At 37.3% G+C, this 18,652-nt stretch overlaps 1 protein-coding gene across 1 annotated transcript; it reads left to right on the forward strand.

Moving 5' to 3' along the window:
• Nucleotides 1–305: 305 nt before the first annotated feature.
• Nucleotides 306–8,690, forward strand: sh3gl2a (SH3 domain containing GRB2 like 2a, endophilin A1). Its single transcript, XM_062431129.1, has 12 exons — nt 306–368; nt 1,850–1,922; nt 2,748–2,891; nt 3,652–3,785; nt 3,923–4,081; nt 5,485–5,588; nt 5,801–5,916; nt 6,888–6,902; nt 7,071–7,082; nt 7,539–7,550; nt 8,362–8,373; nt 8,494–8,690. The coding sequence occupies exons 1-12, from the start codon at nt 360–362 to the stop codon at nt 8,688–8,690; spliced, it is 987 nt and encodes a 328-aa protein (XP_062287113.1). The 5' UTR covers nt 306–359.
• Nucleotides 8,691–18,652: the final 9,962 nt, after the last annotated feature.

Consider the following 18,652-nt stretch of genomic DNA (forward strand, 5'->3'; position numbering starts at 1 on the left):
AAAGGCACCTTTCAAAGCACTCAAGGACACCTTACAAGGCACACAACAACAACAGTAGTATTATTATTATTATTATTATTATTATTAATAAAAGGTTTATTTTACAGATTCTTCTTTTTTCCTCATGTCACTTAAACGATGACTTTAATTTCTCTAATGAGGATTGCTGAAATAGATTTGACCTATCTGGAATCTGCAGTATTTCATGTTTTGTCACTGCTGCATCATTTACTGTATGAAACTTACAAAAGCTTAAAGTTTAACATGCTTGTCTGTTTGTTTGTTTGTTTGTTTTGCAGAAAGTGAGTGAGAAAGTTGGAGGTGCAGAGGGAACGAAGCTCGATGTGGACTTCACCGAAATGGAAAAGGCAAGACTTTACTCTTTTCATTGTCCCATTATCAGCTTGTTAGGGACTAATACTAGAGATTATTACTAGATTTTTTTTCTTTTGCTATATAGAAAAATCAAATTCTGTGAAGCATCTTTAATCATTACATCGACTATTTCCGGCGTCAAAAATGACTGTCATGTTATAAGAGGTCTACCAGTGTTGTCCTGCATTATTAAACACATTCAACATGCTCAGTCTTAATGAAACAAACTTTTGTCAGCAGTTTAAACTTTTGTCATTAAATTCAGGAAAAATTGTCTGAATGCACACCAAAATATAAGTGCTGGTCATGGTAATGTTGTGTATCAAAGTCAATAGTCATACTTGATTTGACTTGACTTGTTTCTTCCCAAAACTGTTAAGTCATAGTTTACTTCAACATTACCAGCTGAAACATGTTCCTCAAATCATTACATTGAAATTAAATTTAAACTCAAATGATGCAAGATAACTTGGTTGAAAATGTCAAATTACCTGTTTATCTTGAACACTTTAATAGTGTTCCATGAACTATTTCACAAGGCGAAAGCTTTTACAGTGTGTCTGCACACTGCAACCTTCACATGCTGGAGGGCCAGCCATCACAGATCCTTTCTGTGTGGAGTTTGCATGTTCTCTCTGTGTTTGTGTGGGTTTCCGCCAGGTGCTCCATTTTCCTCCCAACATCAAAGACATGACGTATGTTAGTGTTAAGACTCCTGTCAGTGCACCTGATCGAGGCACTGGCAAAAGAACTGGAGTCGGTCCCTGGGTGCTGCACTGTGGCTTCTCACTGCTTCTAGTGTGTCTGTGTTTATAGGATGGGTCAAATGCAGAGGATACTTGTCAAATCTGGACAATTTCAGTAAAAATGTCTTTTTAACTCACAATATGGCTGCTGGGCTTTTGTAGGAAGAGTATTTATTACAAAATCAGAATTACTCTTGTATCTTTGAGTATGTAATTGTTTGTATGTGTGTGCTCATAGACAACATCAATGCCTCAATATTGCATGCCTTTATCAGTAAAAATACAGTGCTTACATTTTTTAACATCACTGTATTTGTGTGTTTACTTTTGTGTGTGTTTATATGTTAGTGGTGGGAAAATAGTGAGAAGCTGAGTGATGCAGAGCTGAGGGAGCTGGCGTGTCTCATCACACAGAAACAAGAACACAAAAAAGATCCTGGCCAGCTCTCAGCTCTGCAGGTCACGATCTCACCAGCATGGTGCACAACAAAGCAACACGTTCTTCTACCTTTTTTTATTCTCTTTGCTAGATGGCAGGTTTATAGATCAATACAAAATCGATACAAAATTAATTTGGCCGCTGTTTTTATATTTTTATATTTCTCTCATCCTTTCCCACAACACATTAGCCATTACATATTTCCATTACTATCCACATCTTCATCTTAACTGTTGTTTCTGTACCTTCTTCTCTCCTTTCACATGTTGGTTTATGTTGTGGGTTACAGAAGATGGACACCACCGCTCGGGCCGTGCTGGAGATCATGACCAAGACCACTGAGTATCTGCAGCCAAACCCAGGTGATATAAACCAAATGGACAAGACAATAATAAGTGCATGTGATGTCCCCTATAAGAACATGCACCATTTCATTTTTGCCTATACTAGTACACACATACTACCAAGGCAATAATGCACTGATGCATAAAAATGTATAAACAGCAGTACAGCTGTTGTATTATTCATTTTAAAAGTTAATTGTTGTTATAGTTCAATAATTGAATTATCCTGTAAATTAGAGTGCGCCTTCCAGTCCCATTATTACATATCAGCGTGGTGAGTTCCTCCACTTCGGTCCATACTTAAGTATCTCAACAACTACTGAAATGATTTCCATAAAAATGTTCTTGACATTCATGGTGCCAAGAGGATGTACTCTGCTGACGTTGCTTGGTTTATGACGAATTCCCAGCCTCAACTGTCCTTTTTGTTTAGTGCTAATTAGCACATGTTAGCATACTAACATGTTATACAAGGTGAACCCATGCAGTCATTGGGTGAACCAGGCAGAAATTATTCCAGTTTAGCATCACCATGTTAGTGTTGTCATTGTGAGCATTGTTGTGATTCATTGTTTTCTCATTACATTCAGCTCAAAGCACTGCTGTGCCAAATACAACCTTAAAGAGATGCTTACATGGCTGTAGACTTTACTCCTTATATTGACTCAATGTTTATGTCTTCAGTATCCTGGATACTACTTGAACTTTAATATTGCAACTAAATAGTATCTCATTTGTTCTACTGCCAACTTGTGCATGCGACTCAGAATGAAAATAACCTCCAAATTACAGGTAAACAATAAATTACTGGAAGTGTTTAATTGTATTGCCTTATCTCTTCAGCCACCAGAGCCAAGATGAGCATGATGAACTCCATGTCACGTATGCGAGGCCAGGAGAATCGACCATGCTACACACAGACTGAGACCACCCTGGGAGAGGCCATGCAGCGGTTTGGCAGGGAGCTCGGAGAGGAGTCTAATTTCGGTGAGCTGAAGCACATTAAAAGCACTTTGCATAAAAAGTCTTGCCTCAAACTGTATGAGGAGCACAAACACTTTTTATAGGCTTCACAAGAACAAAGTGGCATAATTTTATTCCCTGAAGGACGCAATAACAATGTTATGAAAAATGTATGAGCTTATTTTCCAGACAAAATGCCTGCAGTTTGCTTTATTTAGTTCATAAGTGAAGACATTCAAATATTTAAAGAGAAATACCTGTCTTCAAAATCTGTTGTAGATTTCAATCAGAGTGTTTAGGAAATGGAAAGCCTTATTATCAAATTTGGAGATTTTCTGTACTTTATGCTGACATTGAACTATTTTATTGGCCATTTTTAAAAGGAGGTTAAAAACTTTTCTTTTTATGACAGTGTTTGATTAGGTGTGTGTGTGTGTGTGTGTGTGTGTGTGTGTGTGTGTGTGTGTGTGTGTGTGTGTGTGTGTGTGTGTGTGTGTGTGTGTGTGTGTGTGTGTGTGTGTGTGTGTGTGTGTGTGTGTGTGTGTGCGTGTGTGTGTGTTCGTGTGTGTATAGGTGTGTGCACATGTGTGTTTGTGAGTGTTTGATTGGACTTGTTTATCTTGTTTTACATTTGCACTGTGTTGTTAGTTATTTTATTATGATTATTTGTTGTGAAGCACATTGAGTTTACCTTGTGTATGAAATGCGCTTTATAAATAAAATTTGATTGATTGATTGATTGATTATTGAGTCGTTCTCTAAGCCTAAATGTGTCTTTTTTTAGGCCTTGCTTTGATTGATTCTGGGGAAGCCATGCGTGAGCTGGGAGAGGTGAAGGACGCTCTGGACATGGAAGTGAAACAGAACTTCATTGATCCACTGCAGAACCTCCACGAGAAAGACCTCAAGGAGATTCAGGTACGACTACAGAGCTTACAGGTGTAGTCAGCCAGTTCTCAACACCCATTCATCTAGGAACACTGATAGGCTACAAAAACACAAAATAAATGATTAGTTTTGTCAGTGGTTCAGATTTATTGTGTGGTCTTTTGCAGCATCACCTGAAGAAAATGCAGGGCCGTCGCTTGGACTTTGATTACAAGAAAAAGCGCCAGGCCAAGACAACGGATGATGAGCTCAAACAAGCACTAGAGAAATTTGACGAATCCAAGGACATTGCTGAGCAGAGCATGTTCAACCTGCTGGAGAGTGATGTAAGGATCATTTCACCCTCAACACTTGTCTGCTAACTTGGTTAATAGCGCTTATAATTAACATAGCCAGTCTCCAAATGAAAATGAAATATGTCGCTGTGTGTCTGCTGGATATGTAAATATGCATTTGTTGCAAACACCTTTTTTTTGTAATTTACTTTTTATTTGTTTTTCTTTCCGTATACAAAACAACATACATGCGCCAACTGGGCACAAAACACATAACATGGGGAGGATGTAAGTGTTAAGTAAGACAGCAGAATCAACATAAATACTGTATGCATACATAGACACATGTACCCACACCCTTACTTATCTCGACAGCTCAGTCAGTTCACACATAGTAGTCACGTATAGATACATATTCATACATATATACACACCATAACCACTCCTACTTATACAGCATGCATCTTTGTATACTACATCTTTGTTTGTACATGGGCATGTACCTCTAAACTGAAAAACATAAAGATTGGGAAAAGGGAAATCCTTTTAAATTTGGAGGGTATGACCATACTAATGGTAGACCAATTATACAAAATCAGGTCTTATACTTGACACACAGGTGAGCCATTTTGCAAATACCTTTTAATAATGATAATAATAATAATTATTATTATAATTATTATTATTATAAAATAATACATTTTATTTGTGATGCACTTTACATTTGAAGCAAATATCAATGTGCTAAGCAATCTCTTCACCATGGTAATTTTATAAAGTGATAATTCTGTATGTTTGAGTCAGCAGGTGCATTTCCATCCACTAGTTTTTATTTCACATTTTTAATTTGGTCATAAAAAAGAAAAGAAGAAGTTGAGTGGAAACAGCGAAAATTCTGAAAAATCTTGAAATATTGCAAAAAGGTTTTACGTTTGGTTATGTGGAAAAGCAAAATGTAGCAATGGAAAATAAAAACAAATTCAGCGATTAAATCATGATGTACATGAAAAATGTGACTTAAATGTCCATTTAGGTTTCTGCTTTACTGTCGAGACGCTTCTTAAATTAATACATGAAATGGTTTAATGGCCCCAACTCGAAAATTGTGCCACCAGCTGTTTATCTGGATGAACTAAGTTCATGAATGGATGAACTAAGTCTAATATTTGGAAACAGCAGTGGATACACATAAATCTTTTTTTTTCCTAATGACTAAAAGAAAAAAACATAAAAATGAATGTACCTTTAACAATATCAATTATGTTTGTCATACCAGCCAAATGTGCTGCTGCATATATGTAATACTAAATCACCTAAAACATACCAACTAACCATGAGGTTGTAATATGACTGACTTTGACTCCAATTAACAGTAACAAAACCTTGTTACCTTCTGTAATGTCTGCCGGCGGCCATCTTTTCGAAATGTAACATTCGACTCTGTGCATCAACAGATTGAACAGGTGAGCCAGGTCGCCGCGCTGGTCCACGCTCAGATGGAGTATCACAGACGGGCTGCGGATATCCTCACACAGCTCAACAGTAAGATCGACGAACGGTCAGTATCAACACTTTTCTATTCCACCTAGGACTATCTAGGACTTCAGCTCTCGTTTTACTGTAGATTCATAGATGTATTTCCAACAATGTAGAATTTCAGTGTTGTCAAACACTTTTTTGGACCTTTCACCAGCGCAACAAATTGCTAGAAATTTGCACATTTCTGCATCAAAACTTTGATGAGTTCTGTTTTTTCCGCTTCCACTGCAGGATAAGGGATGCTTCTAACAAACCAAGGAAAGAGTACCTTCCTAAACCACGTACGTCTCTGGACTTCTCCATCAGTGAGAACCACAATGGAGGCATGCACAGCGCTCGCTCTCCAGGTGAGTCCAGTAATACAAACCTTGTAGTCCAGAAACATGTCCAGAAACAAGCCTGAGTGGACACACTTCAGATCATGTCATTGGGAAATCTCACAAATTTGTGTCTAATGTATATTTGGATCGTTTCTGGGCTAGTCTCTATTTATCTATGATTTTCTTTCCTTTAACCCTCTCTATGTTTTTATTTGTACTGTAAATTCTCAAATGAAAGCCAGTACTGAAGTGATAGCTAAGTCTCAAACAAATACAGACCATTAAAAAAAAGGATAATCCGATATCCAATAGATGTCCAAAATGCTTTCAGTAAGTAAATTTAGCCTACATCTCTACAGCAAGTTTAATTCGTAAAATTACACACTTATATCATATTTACAACATACCTGCATTGATTTCTTTTTTTTTTGAATGAAAGTCCCATTTCTGCAGATGTTTTGAAATAGTAGCCTTTCGGTGGGTTAAAGATAATCAAAGGTACCAAGTGGGGTTTTCTTGTAAACAAGCAACATTAGAGTGTGTTAATATTCAATGTTTCCTATCAAAATGCATTCTGTGTATGCTTAAGGCCTATTAAACAAGTGGAATGCTTATCTTTACATTTCCAAAGCGGAATTTAAATCCTGCATTACATTCATGTTTACTGGCTTGCAGTCTTCTTTTTCCTCCCTGCCTTTGATGCAGCAAAGGAAGCATATAAGAAAACAGAAAGGCTTTTTAACAAAGCTTACACAGAAAAATCTGCGACAAAAGTGTTTCAAATAAAAGCAGAGTTCTCTACTCAATTGGGACCAAGGCCACAATTTGAGAATTTACGGTATATTTATTGTTTGCTAATTTTATCTTTCTTTTTCCCAGCTCTTTTCCCAAAATTTCAGTTTTTACCTGTACTGAACAGAATGTCCTTCAGTCCAGAATAAATAGATTCAACTCTGCACTCTTCTCTTTCCCCTTATGATTTTTGTTTGTTCTTCTAGGGGCAAGGTCTCCAGGTGAGCGTAGGTCACGCTTGTCAATATGTTTTTCCGTCTGTGCACTCATGAATTCATTTTTTTCCCTTTTACATCATTTTCATTTACACTGCAGTCTTTTACAAAAACTCAACCTTCACTGCTGTCTTCCTCCCTCCCCCTCTCCCTTGTGTTGTGTCCTCTTTGCAGCAAGGTCTCCAGGTGAGACAAAAGTGAATCCTGGAGAGATACAACAATATCTCTTTATAATCACTTCCATCATCTTTTTGTTTTTGTTCATCTCTCCTTTCTGTTTGTCTCTTTTTTTGTATGAAAAATTGTTGCATTCAATTGAAAAACAGAAAAAAAAACAAGTGCAGTCCGCTCGCAGTATAAAGAGAAGCAGATCTACAATAACAACGAAAAGACTGGCAGCAGACGAGCATTTGCTATTTCTGTTTTGTTCTCTTGTCAATCCTCTGATCGGTATTATCCTCCTGTTTCTTTGTCTGTCTGTCTCCCCGCCTTTCTTTCAATTTGTTATCCAACTTCTTGCTTTGTTGTTTACTGACCTCTTCATTGCTGACATCATTAATTGATCATTTATCCATCTAAAAAATAAATACTATTGTTGAAGTACTCTTGTTTCATCTGTGTTTTCTCCTCTCCCCTTTGCAGCAAGATCTCCAGGTGAGCAAGAGTGACTTGGGAAGAGATGCGAAATGTCTCTATCACTCTCTTTTTTTAAATCTTTTTTTCTTAAGTGGATTGTATTTTTTTTGTCTGTCTTTTTTTTGCAGTGCAGCTCGTCTGCAGTGCCGTTTCTGTCTAACCCCTGGTTTCTCTTTTGTCCCTGTATTTTATGAAATGACTCATCTTTTTTTTGCTGTTAAAGCTACAGTGTAACATTTTTGGAAATACATGTATTCCTTTAATGGTGGAGAGTTAGATGAGAAGCTTGATATCAATGTCATGTTTGTCCAATAAATATGAGGTTACATCCAACAGCTGGTTAGCTTAGTTTGGTTTTATTTCTGTAACAAATGAAGTATAAAAGTGACAATACGCCATTTTACGGGGGGTTACTTGGCTGGGAGTTTCGCTGACTGCTCAGAGCCAAGAAATGGTCCATTTCCTAACCTCCAAACCTCATAAAAGAATTAAACAAATGACATATAAGATGTTAATAAGTGAGATTTTGAAGTTGCTGGTTGGTGAATTTTGTAATCTTTGGACAAAAACAGACTAGCTGTTTCCAGTCTTTATGCTAAGCTAACTGGCTTCTGATTGTAGCTTCATATTTAGTGTACAGACATGAAAGCTGTATCAATGTTTTCATTTAACTCTTTGCCAGGAGGCAATTAAGCATATTTCCCAAAACGTTGAACTATTCCTTTAAAGATTGTACACCTACTTATTGTTTTCCAGTCACTGATGTTTTGTGTCTTTTGCTTTGTCTTCCCCTCTCTGCTGTTTTCTCTTCTCTCTCCCCCCCTTATAGCCAGGTCTCCAGGTGAGGCTTTCATGAGCATTTTGAAATCTAATCTATATGCAGCATCTTATCTCCACCTCTTACTTCTCTTCTAACTCCCCTTTTTCTCTTATCTCTCCAACCGGCTTCCTTCTTCTGCAGCCCCCATGGACCAGCCATGCTGTCGTTCACTGTACGATTTTGACCCTGAGAACGAAGGTGAGCTAGGCTTCAAGGAAGGCGATATCATCACCTTGACCAATAAAATCGATGACAACTGGTACGAGGGGATGTTGCACGGCAACTCCGGCTTCTTCCCCATCAACTACGTGGATATCCTGGTGCCACTGCCCCAGTAGGACGGCAGGTTGTCCAGCACCAGCTGAGTCTACAACAAATCCTGGTCTCCAATTCCTTCTTGTGTATTCCCAGTTATCGTTCCTAAACATTCCTACCAACCACCTGTACTCCGCTTTAAAGGAGTCAAAACAGCAGCAACACAATAAACATAAGAACGAGATTGACGAAGACTAATAAAAGCAAGAATGCACCAATTGAGCGTAAAAACTTTAAAAGTAGAGGAATATTAATCTGTATTGATGTTGTTGCTTCACCCCACCTCCAATAGGAGGTGCATTCAGGCTTCCATAGTCATTTTGACCATTTCTGTCCCGGCTTTTGTCCCGGTTTAGGTTGGCTGTCAGTCTCTCATGAGTTTACCAGAACATCTTCGCAAAAAAATCACACTTTATCTCATTCACTGTACTTTGTGGAAAACCTCTACAGTAGATAGAACTTTTTTCTCACATACTAGAAAAAAATCCACATGCTTCATGTTTGTTAGAGACTGTAGATCAAGCATGGTTTCAAGTGTTAGATTATCTTATACAAAATACATTGAGCTGATTAGTTTTGTTTTAAATCTTCCTCTTTTGAATAGTAGTCGTCTCTTGGCATGCTCGGGCAGTTTCTAGAGAAACCGCGTCCCTGTCATGCTCTAAAAAAATCAGTCCAAAGGATTTCCGCACATTTAGAAAAAAGCTGTAGACTGATTAATCTAGTTGATAACTAATAACCAAGATTACCCACAGTTATTTTTTAACATATCAACATGTGTGTGTGATCATATGATGTAGATACCAAAGTTACCTGCAGAAACGTGAATCAACAAGACAGCAAGGTGTCAACAAATCTGATGCAACAGTTCTAGTTCTTTGGTATTTTTATCAGTGGGGGGCAAAATTGTATTCTTCAGTATGTGACATTACATGTCTGAGCCAGTGATTAGTGAAGTGATGACATGATTTGAAAAAAAACAAACAAAAAAAACACAAGTTGTGCAGTTTAAACCGTTTGAAGTGATGTAAGAAAACTATGGTGCATTTTGCTCAGTATGAAATAAGTTACAATTCTCTGACGTGTATTTTATCAGCAACTTGTGTGACAAATGGTCGAAGTATTGTGATATAATAACTTATAGGACTTTACTGCTCGTCGAGGCACCTGTTTCTTTCTGCAGCAGAAGGTGTAGCTCTTTTTGCTGCATCCCTACTACTGTAGACCAATTAGTATCCTGTAGATTAGCTGTCTATAAGCCATTAAGATGAAACTAGACGTAGCCAACAATCCTCTCTTTGAAATGCTTTCTAAGGAGGAAAAAGGAGTGCACAAATGTCTGAATGGAATGAGAAATCTTTTCTTTTTGTCTTGATGGAAATGTTCTTTCAATTGAAATAATGCAACGTACACTTAAATCCCCTTTCGCCATGATAATACATACAAAAAGCTGCTGGTATTCCTTTTCCATGTCATGTCAGACCTCTGAAAAAGTGTTAGATATTCTACTATTTTGTTTCATTTTCTCTAACCAGCTACATGCTTGTATGGAGTATTGTGTGGGATGTTAATGATGTACTGATAATGTAGAAATCAAACCAAAACATGTTTTAGTCAGCTGAGCAGTTAGGAGCTGTAGTGCACACGGTCTCCCTGAGGTTTTACTCTCTGCAATGTCGACAACGTATTACCCTTCTGCAAAATAATCTGTGCAGCAGTAACACTGTTTCTTTTTACCCATCTTGTAATGATGTTGTGAGTGTATTCGGGGTGGGGTATTTGGGTTTGCATACTGTTCATGTTATGCACAGGGACAGGGTTGCAGAGGACCTCTGATGTTGAGGTATTTAAGATATACTGTCTCTGACAGTGTTCAGCATTAAAACAGACATGGATGTCTCTTTGATCAAAGGGCCGACTCATTATATTCAGTAGATGACAATAAATGATGCTAAATCGAATGGTAACCCATATCAAGTGTTTCTTTTTAAGGGAAGCACATCTTTAAACCGTCAGTATACTCTGTTGGCTGGTGATGAATAACGTTACAGTTTGAAGAGGTCATGTATTTATTTTTTTTAAAGGCGATAAAAATTCCTTCCCTGATTTTTCTTTCACTTTTTTTTTAAACAATCGTGTGTATCTTTGCCCTCAATGAGGACTGTACAGCTTTTCTGTGTTTTGTTTTCACCTTGTGTGTATAGTCGCTCATCAACAGTAACGTATTATACTTATTTTTGTAACTGTGACAAAAGTATACACATATAGATGTATATATACAGTATATTATCCAGAAGCAATGTGAAAAGAGGGATTCTCTGTGCTGCACATGATTGTCTTTGGATTGTTTTTTCTTCTTCTCTGTTTTCTGATTTATTTTATTCTTGCACTGGATTCTAAGACTGTATGCTTGATGTAAAGAAAAAAATGTGATAAGTAAATGTAATTTCTTCAAATAAATACCGACAAATGGTTATTACCCTAATGACCTTCTGTTTATAGATACTCACACCTTGGAAATCTCCTGCACGTTGAAATCTTTTATGAAAAACGAAGACTTTTCAGATTTAATTTGGACCGAAGCTGAACGTGAAATTATTTGGTATTTCTCTAAGCATTTTACGTTTTACGCCTCTCTATCTGTTGTTCTCAGAACATGGAGAGCACACAGCAGGGACTTGGCTCAGCAAATAGATGAAGATAGATGCATTATTCATTTGCCTGGTGGATTCTTTCATGTCCTCTCGCAAGAATCCAAACGGAAAAAAATAGGTCAGGTAAGAAAGAAAATCTGCAAGACAGCTGAGATGTCTTAATAATCCTGTTAGTGTGACATTATCAAAGTCGTGACAACAGCTTGAAGGCTCCAAAGGATATGCATTTTATGCATGTCGAACCTATAATGTAAACATTGTACATCCTTCACAAATGAAGAATTAATGTAGAACTGTAGTTTTCACTATAAATCGACTACCATCAGGAATAAATCCACTAACAAATATGCAGCAATAGTATGAGACACACAATAAAACAGTAAAAATGATCACAAATTGGGAGCCACAGACAGAGTTAATCTCTGTAGGATTTTGGGGAATATCAGCAAAACTATATTTTGGGAACGAAACTGCTTTTAGCCTACTTCAAGTCAAGATTTGTGCGGTTGATTTTCAGTATTTTGCATTTACTTTCTATTTCTATGAATTAAACCTCTAATGCAAAGAGCCCAATTGGCTGAATTCCCACCTTTTAACACACAATGGTTTCTTTATATACAGAGTGCAAAACCCTAAACACACACACTCACGTTATATTAGCACTGATTTCATAATCATCACTCTACGGATAACATAATCAATTCAGTGTGTGTTTGCAAACATGCCTCTCTATTTTAAAATCACCCAAATGAGCATAATTGCTCATCACTTCACCTGTACTGCAATATTTTCATTTGTGTGTTTTCTTAAAATGTATTTTATGATTGCTCTGGCTCAGTTTTCACAGAGTTTCAGCGTAGAAAAGTCTAAAAGCTAAAAGGCAAAATGATTTTATAAATTATTAACTTCAAATATAAAATTCTTGTCCTGCATACATTAAATTCACATGCTCACTCCTCAGGATAAAGCCACAGCACAAGATTTGTTGAAAATTACCATTTTGTGCTTTAAAGAAAATTGGTTCTAGTTTGACATAGTGCTTCATATTATATATATATGAAAGTTTAAAAATTATAATTTAGAAACTTGGTGATTGCTATGATGATTACTTTTATTGTGTGTGCTTTATGAAAATGTGAGTCCAACATGAGAAGCCTAATTTTTTGTTTTTCACTTTGAAACTGTTGTGAAATCAACTCAACGCGATCATAAAATAGTCCAATATGAACTGTTTTTTGTGCTTTAGACAGGTGGGTCTTCAGCATCCACGACAATCTGATAAGTCATTTCAGGTTGTAACTGAATGACAGTTAACATCAGGCGTGGGATGACACCTTTTGCATCCCCACCCATCATCTGTCACCACCAGTCAATCTAGCTACACCCTCCTACAGATGAACTCTGACTGTCCTGCTGCTACCGTGCTGGACACACACACACACCTTAACACACTCCTCTGCCGCACTGACATGGGTCCAGTACTGGGGGTCTGCTGTAACATCCTGCACATCTTTTGAAGAGCATTAGAGCATGTCACCCTCACAGTCACACACCCTGTGGCCTGTCGCTCTGCTGATCACTGCAAATATAGACACAGCCTGCACTTTGTTTGACATGGTGCAGGTGAGATAAACCCACAAACGCTTAGGCCAACCACAAGTTACAGTAACTGGTATTGTCATATTTGTACAGGTGGATATTGTGGATATAGGGCGTCTCCTATCCAAAGTTGTTTATGAATCCATGCCAGCTCCCTGCATGACTCCCACTCCCTCTGCTGTTTGCTAAAACTGAAACTATATAGAAGTAAAGCATCCTCTAGTGGTGGCAAACTCACGGTGCCCAACATGGAGGCTCTCACATGTTGTTGATGATAACTGTTATGCTTGTCTTTACTTTACGTATCTGTAATTACACATTACTTACAAATTATAATTACTTGCTTTCTTTCTCAGTTACTTTTTACATCTCACTTTCTATTTTCACCAAGGCGAATTTCTTCTATTGTAGGCTATGTGCAAACGCAGCACCAGCCTGTGGCATAGGCCACATAGAAGTTCACCTATAGGGCACTATATTAGTGGAAAGTATGGCGTTTTTATCTTATATAAATACATACATCTCCCTTCTTGATGTTTTTCCTGTCTTTTTCCCCAGTAACGTGGCATTTTTTTGTTTGTTTTTTTAAATCTAGTTTGATTTTCAAAGCTTTAAGTGCCACCCAAGGTAAGAATGATAACTATAATGATAACTATATATACTCCTACTATACTATGTATATATAGTTTTAAAAATCATTCTAACTCAAGTCGATGGCAGAGACAACACATAGTTATTGTTATAGTTAAAGTTCTTGGTGTGAACAGCCCTTTACTGTTTAGTCTTTTTTTGAATGACAGCCACTAAACTTCATGTGCTACCTCAGATGAATGGCACCTTGACCCTGTCTTGTCTTTTTGTCACAGTATAATTAGAAAAGAAATTAGTTTTATGTGTTTTGAAATAACTGACTTTACCATTTGTGCTTTATAATCATATTGAGTGTATCTATGGAAAACAGAGCATGGCCAGGATTTGGAAATGGTTGTTAGAGATTTCATCTGTGTCACTGCAAGGCTAATGGTCAAAGCCAAACTAGATATTTTGGGGCTTCAATCTCACCTAAGGCACCAACATAGTCAGTGCCGGCTCTGTGCAAATACTTGGAAATAAACCTGTTTCTGATTCTGAACAGTGCTCAACACATCAATATCAAGCATCATAGTCCTGAACCATAAAAGGCTGAAGAAGAGAAAAAAGGTGCTTTACACAGAAAAATAAAACACATTTTACACATGTATTCACTGTCCCTCAATTTGTAGAAGCAAATTCACTTGTAATATGTACGACATAGAAATGTCAGGAGCCTGTCCAACTTGCTCTTTCTCTTTGTATTATGTACGTAGATTACTGTGAAAGTGATTAATCAAATGCTACAAAGATCCTTTGTTTTCCACTTGATTGTTGGTTGGCTAAAACAAGCTATTTGAAGATGTTGCTTTGCTCTTTGGGATATTTAAACAGGCATATTTCACTATTTTCTGACATTTCATAGACAAAAAGATGAATCCATTAATCAGAAATAATCACAAATAATTAGCAGATTGATCAGTAATGAAAATGATTATTAGTTGCAGGCGCATTCTTCATACTCTATGTTTACTCTGTGCACTTTATTGGATTTGATACTGTAATTTGTTTGACAGACACAGTGACATCAGTGCTCTCTTCATTCAGGCCTATAGGATGTCTTATACAGGCTCACAATCAAAATTGTGAATAGTGCTGCAACTAGATTATTCTCATCATCGATTAATCTTTTGCTGTATAAAAATGTCTGAAAAAAGAGGAAAAACTCAATTTGACATGTGCAAAATGCTTGTTTTGTTGAACAAACAAATGTGCAAAGGTCTTTAGTTTACCATCATAGAATATTTAATTTTTGGAATTGTTTAAAAAAAACAACACATAATTAAAATGATTAATTGATTATCAGAATTGTTGCTATTCATTTTCTATCTATCATTTCAGCTCTAACTTCTGAGAAAAAGACAAAGCTTTCTTGTTTACACTTTCCTTCAGCGAGGTGGATAAAAAAAGAAACAAGTGACTGAAAACCGCAACACTGGTGGTCACAGTGCAATCCATGTCCAGGCAAAACAAACACACCCTGCTACACGCACAAATACCCCTCACATGCACACACTCTCTCCTCCTTATATACATTACCTTTCCAGGTAATGTATATAATAGCACTTGTGACACATGCCCACACACACACTGTAGGTCTGAGGAGGTAGAAGTGTGGTGGAGGGGGGTGGGTTTGGGGGGTGGGGGGGTAAAGACAAGCAATCCAGTAAAAAGCATTCCTCAGACCCTCTCTCCTGGTGGGTGGCCTGCTTGGACAGCACCTCCATTTTCCAAAAATCCCTCACAGTCATTGTGTCTGCCCACGCCAAGACACTGAACATTTCAAACAACCGATGGCAGATGACTGAGCTGATTTCAACAGGTGTTATGAAACACATATTGCCCCAATGATTGTTTACTACATGCTTTTATGTATTTGTTTTTTTCCATGAAAGCAGCCGTTCTGATCTAAATTAAGGAAGAAAATCGAGCTGAACAAGCACATCTGCAGCATTTGGACTCCACAATTCACTTAGTGTGCGTGTAAAGAGGAGTGATGCTGCACACTCAGTGAGCCGTTCAGCTAGTTTAAACTGGCAAGCTAGTCAGCCACTCAATCACCTTGACACTTGAATCAGCCGCCGCTCTTAATGCATGAATGGCAGGCTGCATCTGTTTTCTGGCCAACCCAAAACCACAGCAGACCACAGGTTGCACACCAGTTACAGGCATGTTTCACTCTTACACTGAAGCAGAGGGAACAAACAGTGTATACCTCACACAACGTACAGTAAATTAAAACTGGTTCTACTACTTAATCACACAGTATGTATAAGATATTGTATATAATGTATATATTACTGCATGTATTCTTAAAAAAGAATTGAATTTGAAGAAAAGCACTCGTTAAACTCTTAAAACTCTACAAACTCTACAAAAAATACTATTTTTTCCAACACTGTTTCAACACACTTGCATTACAAGCAATGAAAATTTCTTCAAAATAAACTCAACATTTCAAGGTTTCCAAACATACAAAAGCTAAAACTAAAACGTATACAACAGCCTGCAATAAATCCTTCATAACAGTTATAATGTTGAGTTTTCGTTAAAAATTTAACTTCATGGTCATTTTGAAGGGTGCAGTTGGCGCTGTTGAATTGTATTGTGTTACACTGACACTCTTCCTAATATTTAGTCTGTCCTCTTTGATCAAATAAATTGGCCGGACAAACTTTTTGAAACACTACATTGGGTCGGGATTTATTGCAGGGTTGTGTGAGTCTGAATTTATTTTAAAGCCATGTATCTAAAAAGATCTGATCCTTTACGTAAGTAATAGTAGTAACACCAGAATAAATAAATAAAAAGTACCTGTACTGTGTCAACTAAATATACATAAAAGTTTCAAAAGTAACTAATATTTTACATATAAATCATGTGATGAACTCATAGATAAAAATGCATTGTTACAGAAGAATCTGCCCAAAAGTATGTAAAAAAAATAAAAAATAAAAAAAAAGTTAAAATTAGCTAAACTTTGACAGCCTACAACTTTAAAATACATGTTAATGCATTAGTATTCATTATTCAATAATATAGTATAACACTGATAGTGGTATTGCTATGTAAAGGATCTGAGAACGTCTTCCACCTCTGGTTTCTACATTGCTCTCCTCCTCTTACACATATTTAACAATACATACCAGAGAAGTAAAGTTTAAAAAATGTAAATAAAATGCAATTAAAGGCCAACCAACCAATGAGTTCACACACTCACACACACATTCACATACATACAAACTCTAAGGAGCAGCTGTTGGTGGGAGTGTGCCAGTGTGTGTCATTACATGTTTTCCTGTGGTGTTCATACATAGTTTCTCTATTCAACAGGAAAGCCCAGCTCTCAACACCAGACAGAGGCAGCTAATACCCCTGTCTGTCAGAGCTGCTCAAAGAGCGAGTGATTGGAGATGACAAACGAGGCAGTAAGACAGGTCAGGCAGCTCCACGGCAGCAGCGAGGGAGCAGAAAAGGAGGCAGGGACTGTAAGATGCATGTAACTGCCAACAGGGGAGGCGTATTCTGTGTGTATGTATGTGTGTGTGTGTGTGTGTGTGTGTGTGTGTGTGTGTGTGTGTGTGTGTGTGTGTGTGTGTGTGTGTGTGTGTGTGTGTGTGTGTGTGTGTGTGTGTGTGTGTGTTTGTGTGTGTGTGTGTGTGTGTGTGTGTGAGTTTTTGAGTATTTGTTAATCATACTGTGAGGGTCTCTGGGGGTCTGACGCCACACTTGTCTGTCACATCTGCAGGACTGTGAAGTTTGTTTCCGGCTTTGGATTCACTTCCAACACCAGCTCTGTCACTCAGGCTTATACACAGGAATCCAGAGGAGAGAAAACAGCTGTGAGTGTGTGTATATGTGTGTGAAAGTACATCCACAAAATCCCTACATTTTGAACCCCAAATAATCTAAAGATATTGTGACAATCAGCATCATTCGTCAACACAAGCGTGGCAGTGAGGCGTGTGTGTCAGGACTCACCTCTGTTCATAACTGTAGGCCTCGATCTTGGTATCAATCAGTCCTCGAAGGGTGGATGTTGAATTAAAAAAGGGTGAAGGCAGAGGTGAAGAGCTGAGCAGGCTCCACAAGGACAGGAGGTGGCCCTAATGACATTATCATGGTACATTTTTGGTAGCTTTTTCACAGCAGATATTTTGGCTCACCATAACAGGAAAAGCACAGATGTTATTAAAACATCAAGTGTCACAGTGAGTCAGCATGCAGGTAAATATAATTCAACAGCCAAACATGCTGATAGTAAATATTTTGCGCCAGTAGAAAATGTATTTACATTAGCCAATTTCCACAACAAAACTATAAAGCCATTAAAGGTCTCCATTAACCCTCTGGGGTCCAGGTTAATTTTGTCTGACTTCTGACAACTTTCTATTCTGTTTTTTTAGCAGCTTTAAAACTATAATCACCCCAAATTTTCTCAGCACAAACGAAGTCTAACTTTGTTCATGCCATGTAATAATAGCAAAAAATAATATTATAGGACAGTTCAGAGTTGTAAAAAATATTGTATTTCTACTTAAAATGAAAAAAAACAACAACTATTACAGTCTACTTAATCTATTTATCTCAACTTGTTTTTGTGCCTTTTTCATTGAAGTTAACATGCATGCCACTGTAAACTACTGTCAATAATAATAACATTATTCAGTCATATCATTGTTATGGTCTACAGACATGAGATACTGCGTGAAACACATCACATCAACACTTTCAACTGGTTTTCTCAGCTTGTTTCTAATCATATATAAACATAAATATGCTCAGTATTCACAGATCAATACACAGACTCCAGAGGGTTTTAAAAGCCAAAAAAAATCAATTTTTAGGCAAGGTAGCAGTCCTTCAAGGATGATAAGACAAGTTATGTTTAATAATTGATTTAATTACATAACTTAATTGGTACATAATGTGCATTCACATCACCTGGATAGGATTTGACAGTAAATTAACAACTAAAGCCCTATACCTCTTTCCCTTTCAGACTATGTTTATACTTTTTTTTTTTAATTCTTGCATAATTATTTACAGATGACAGCAACAATCTACAGTTACTCTGCTGATTTGTGCCTCTCTGTTCACGG

Source organism: Scomber scombrus, chromosome 2 (genome assembly GCF_963691925.1).
Source record: "Scomber scombrus chromosome 2, fScoSco1.1, whole genome shotgun sequence".
Taxonomy (NCBI): domain Eukaryota; kingdom Metazoa; phylum Chordata; class Actinopteri; order Scombriformes; family Scombridae; genus Scomber; species Scomber scombrus.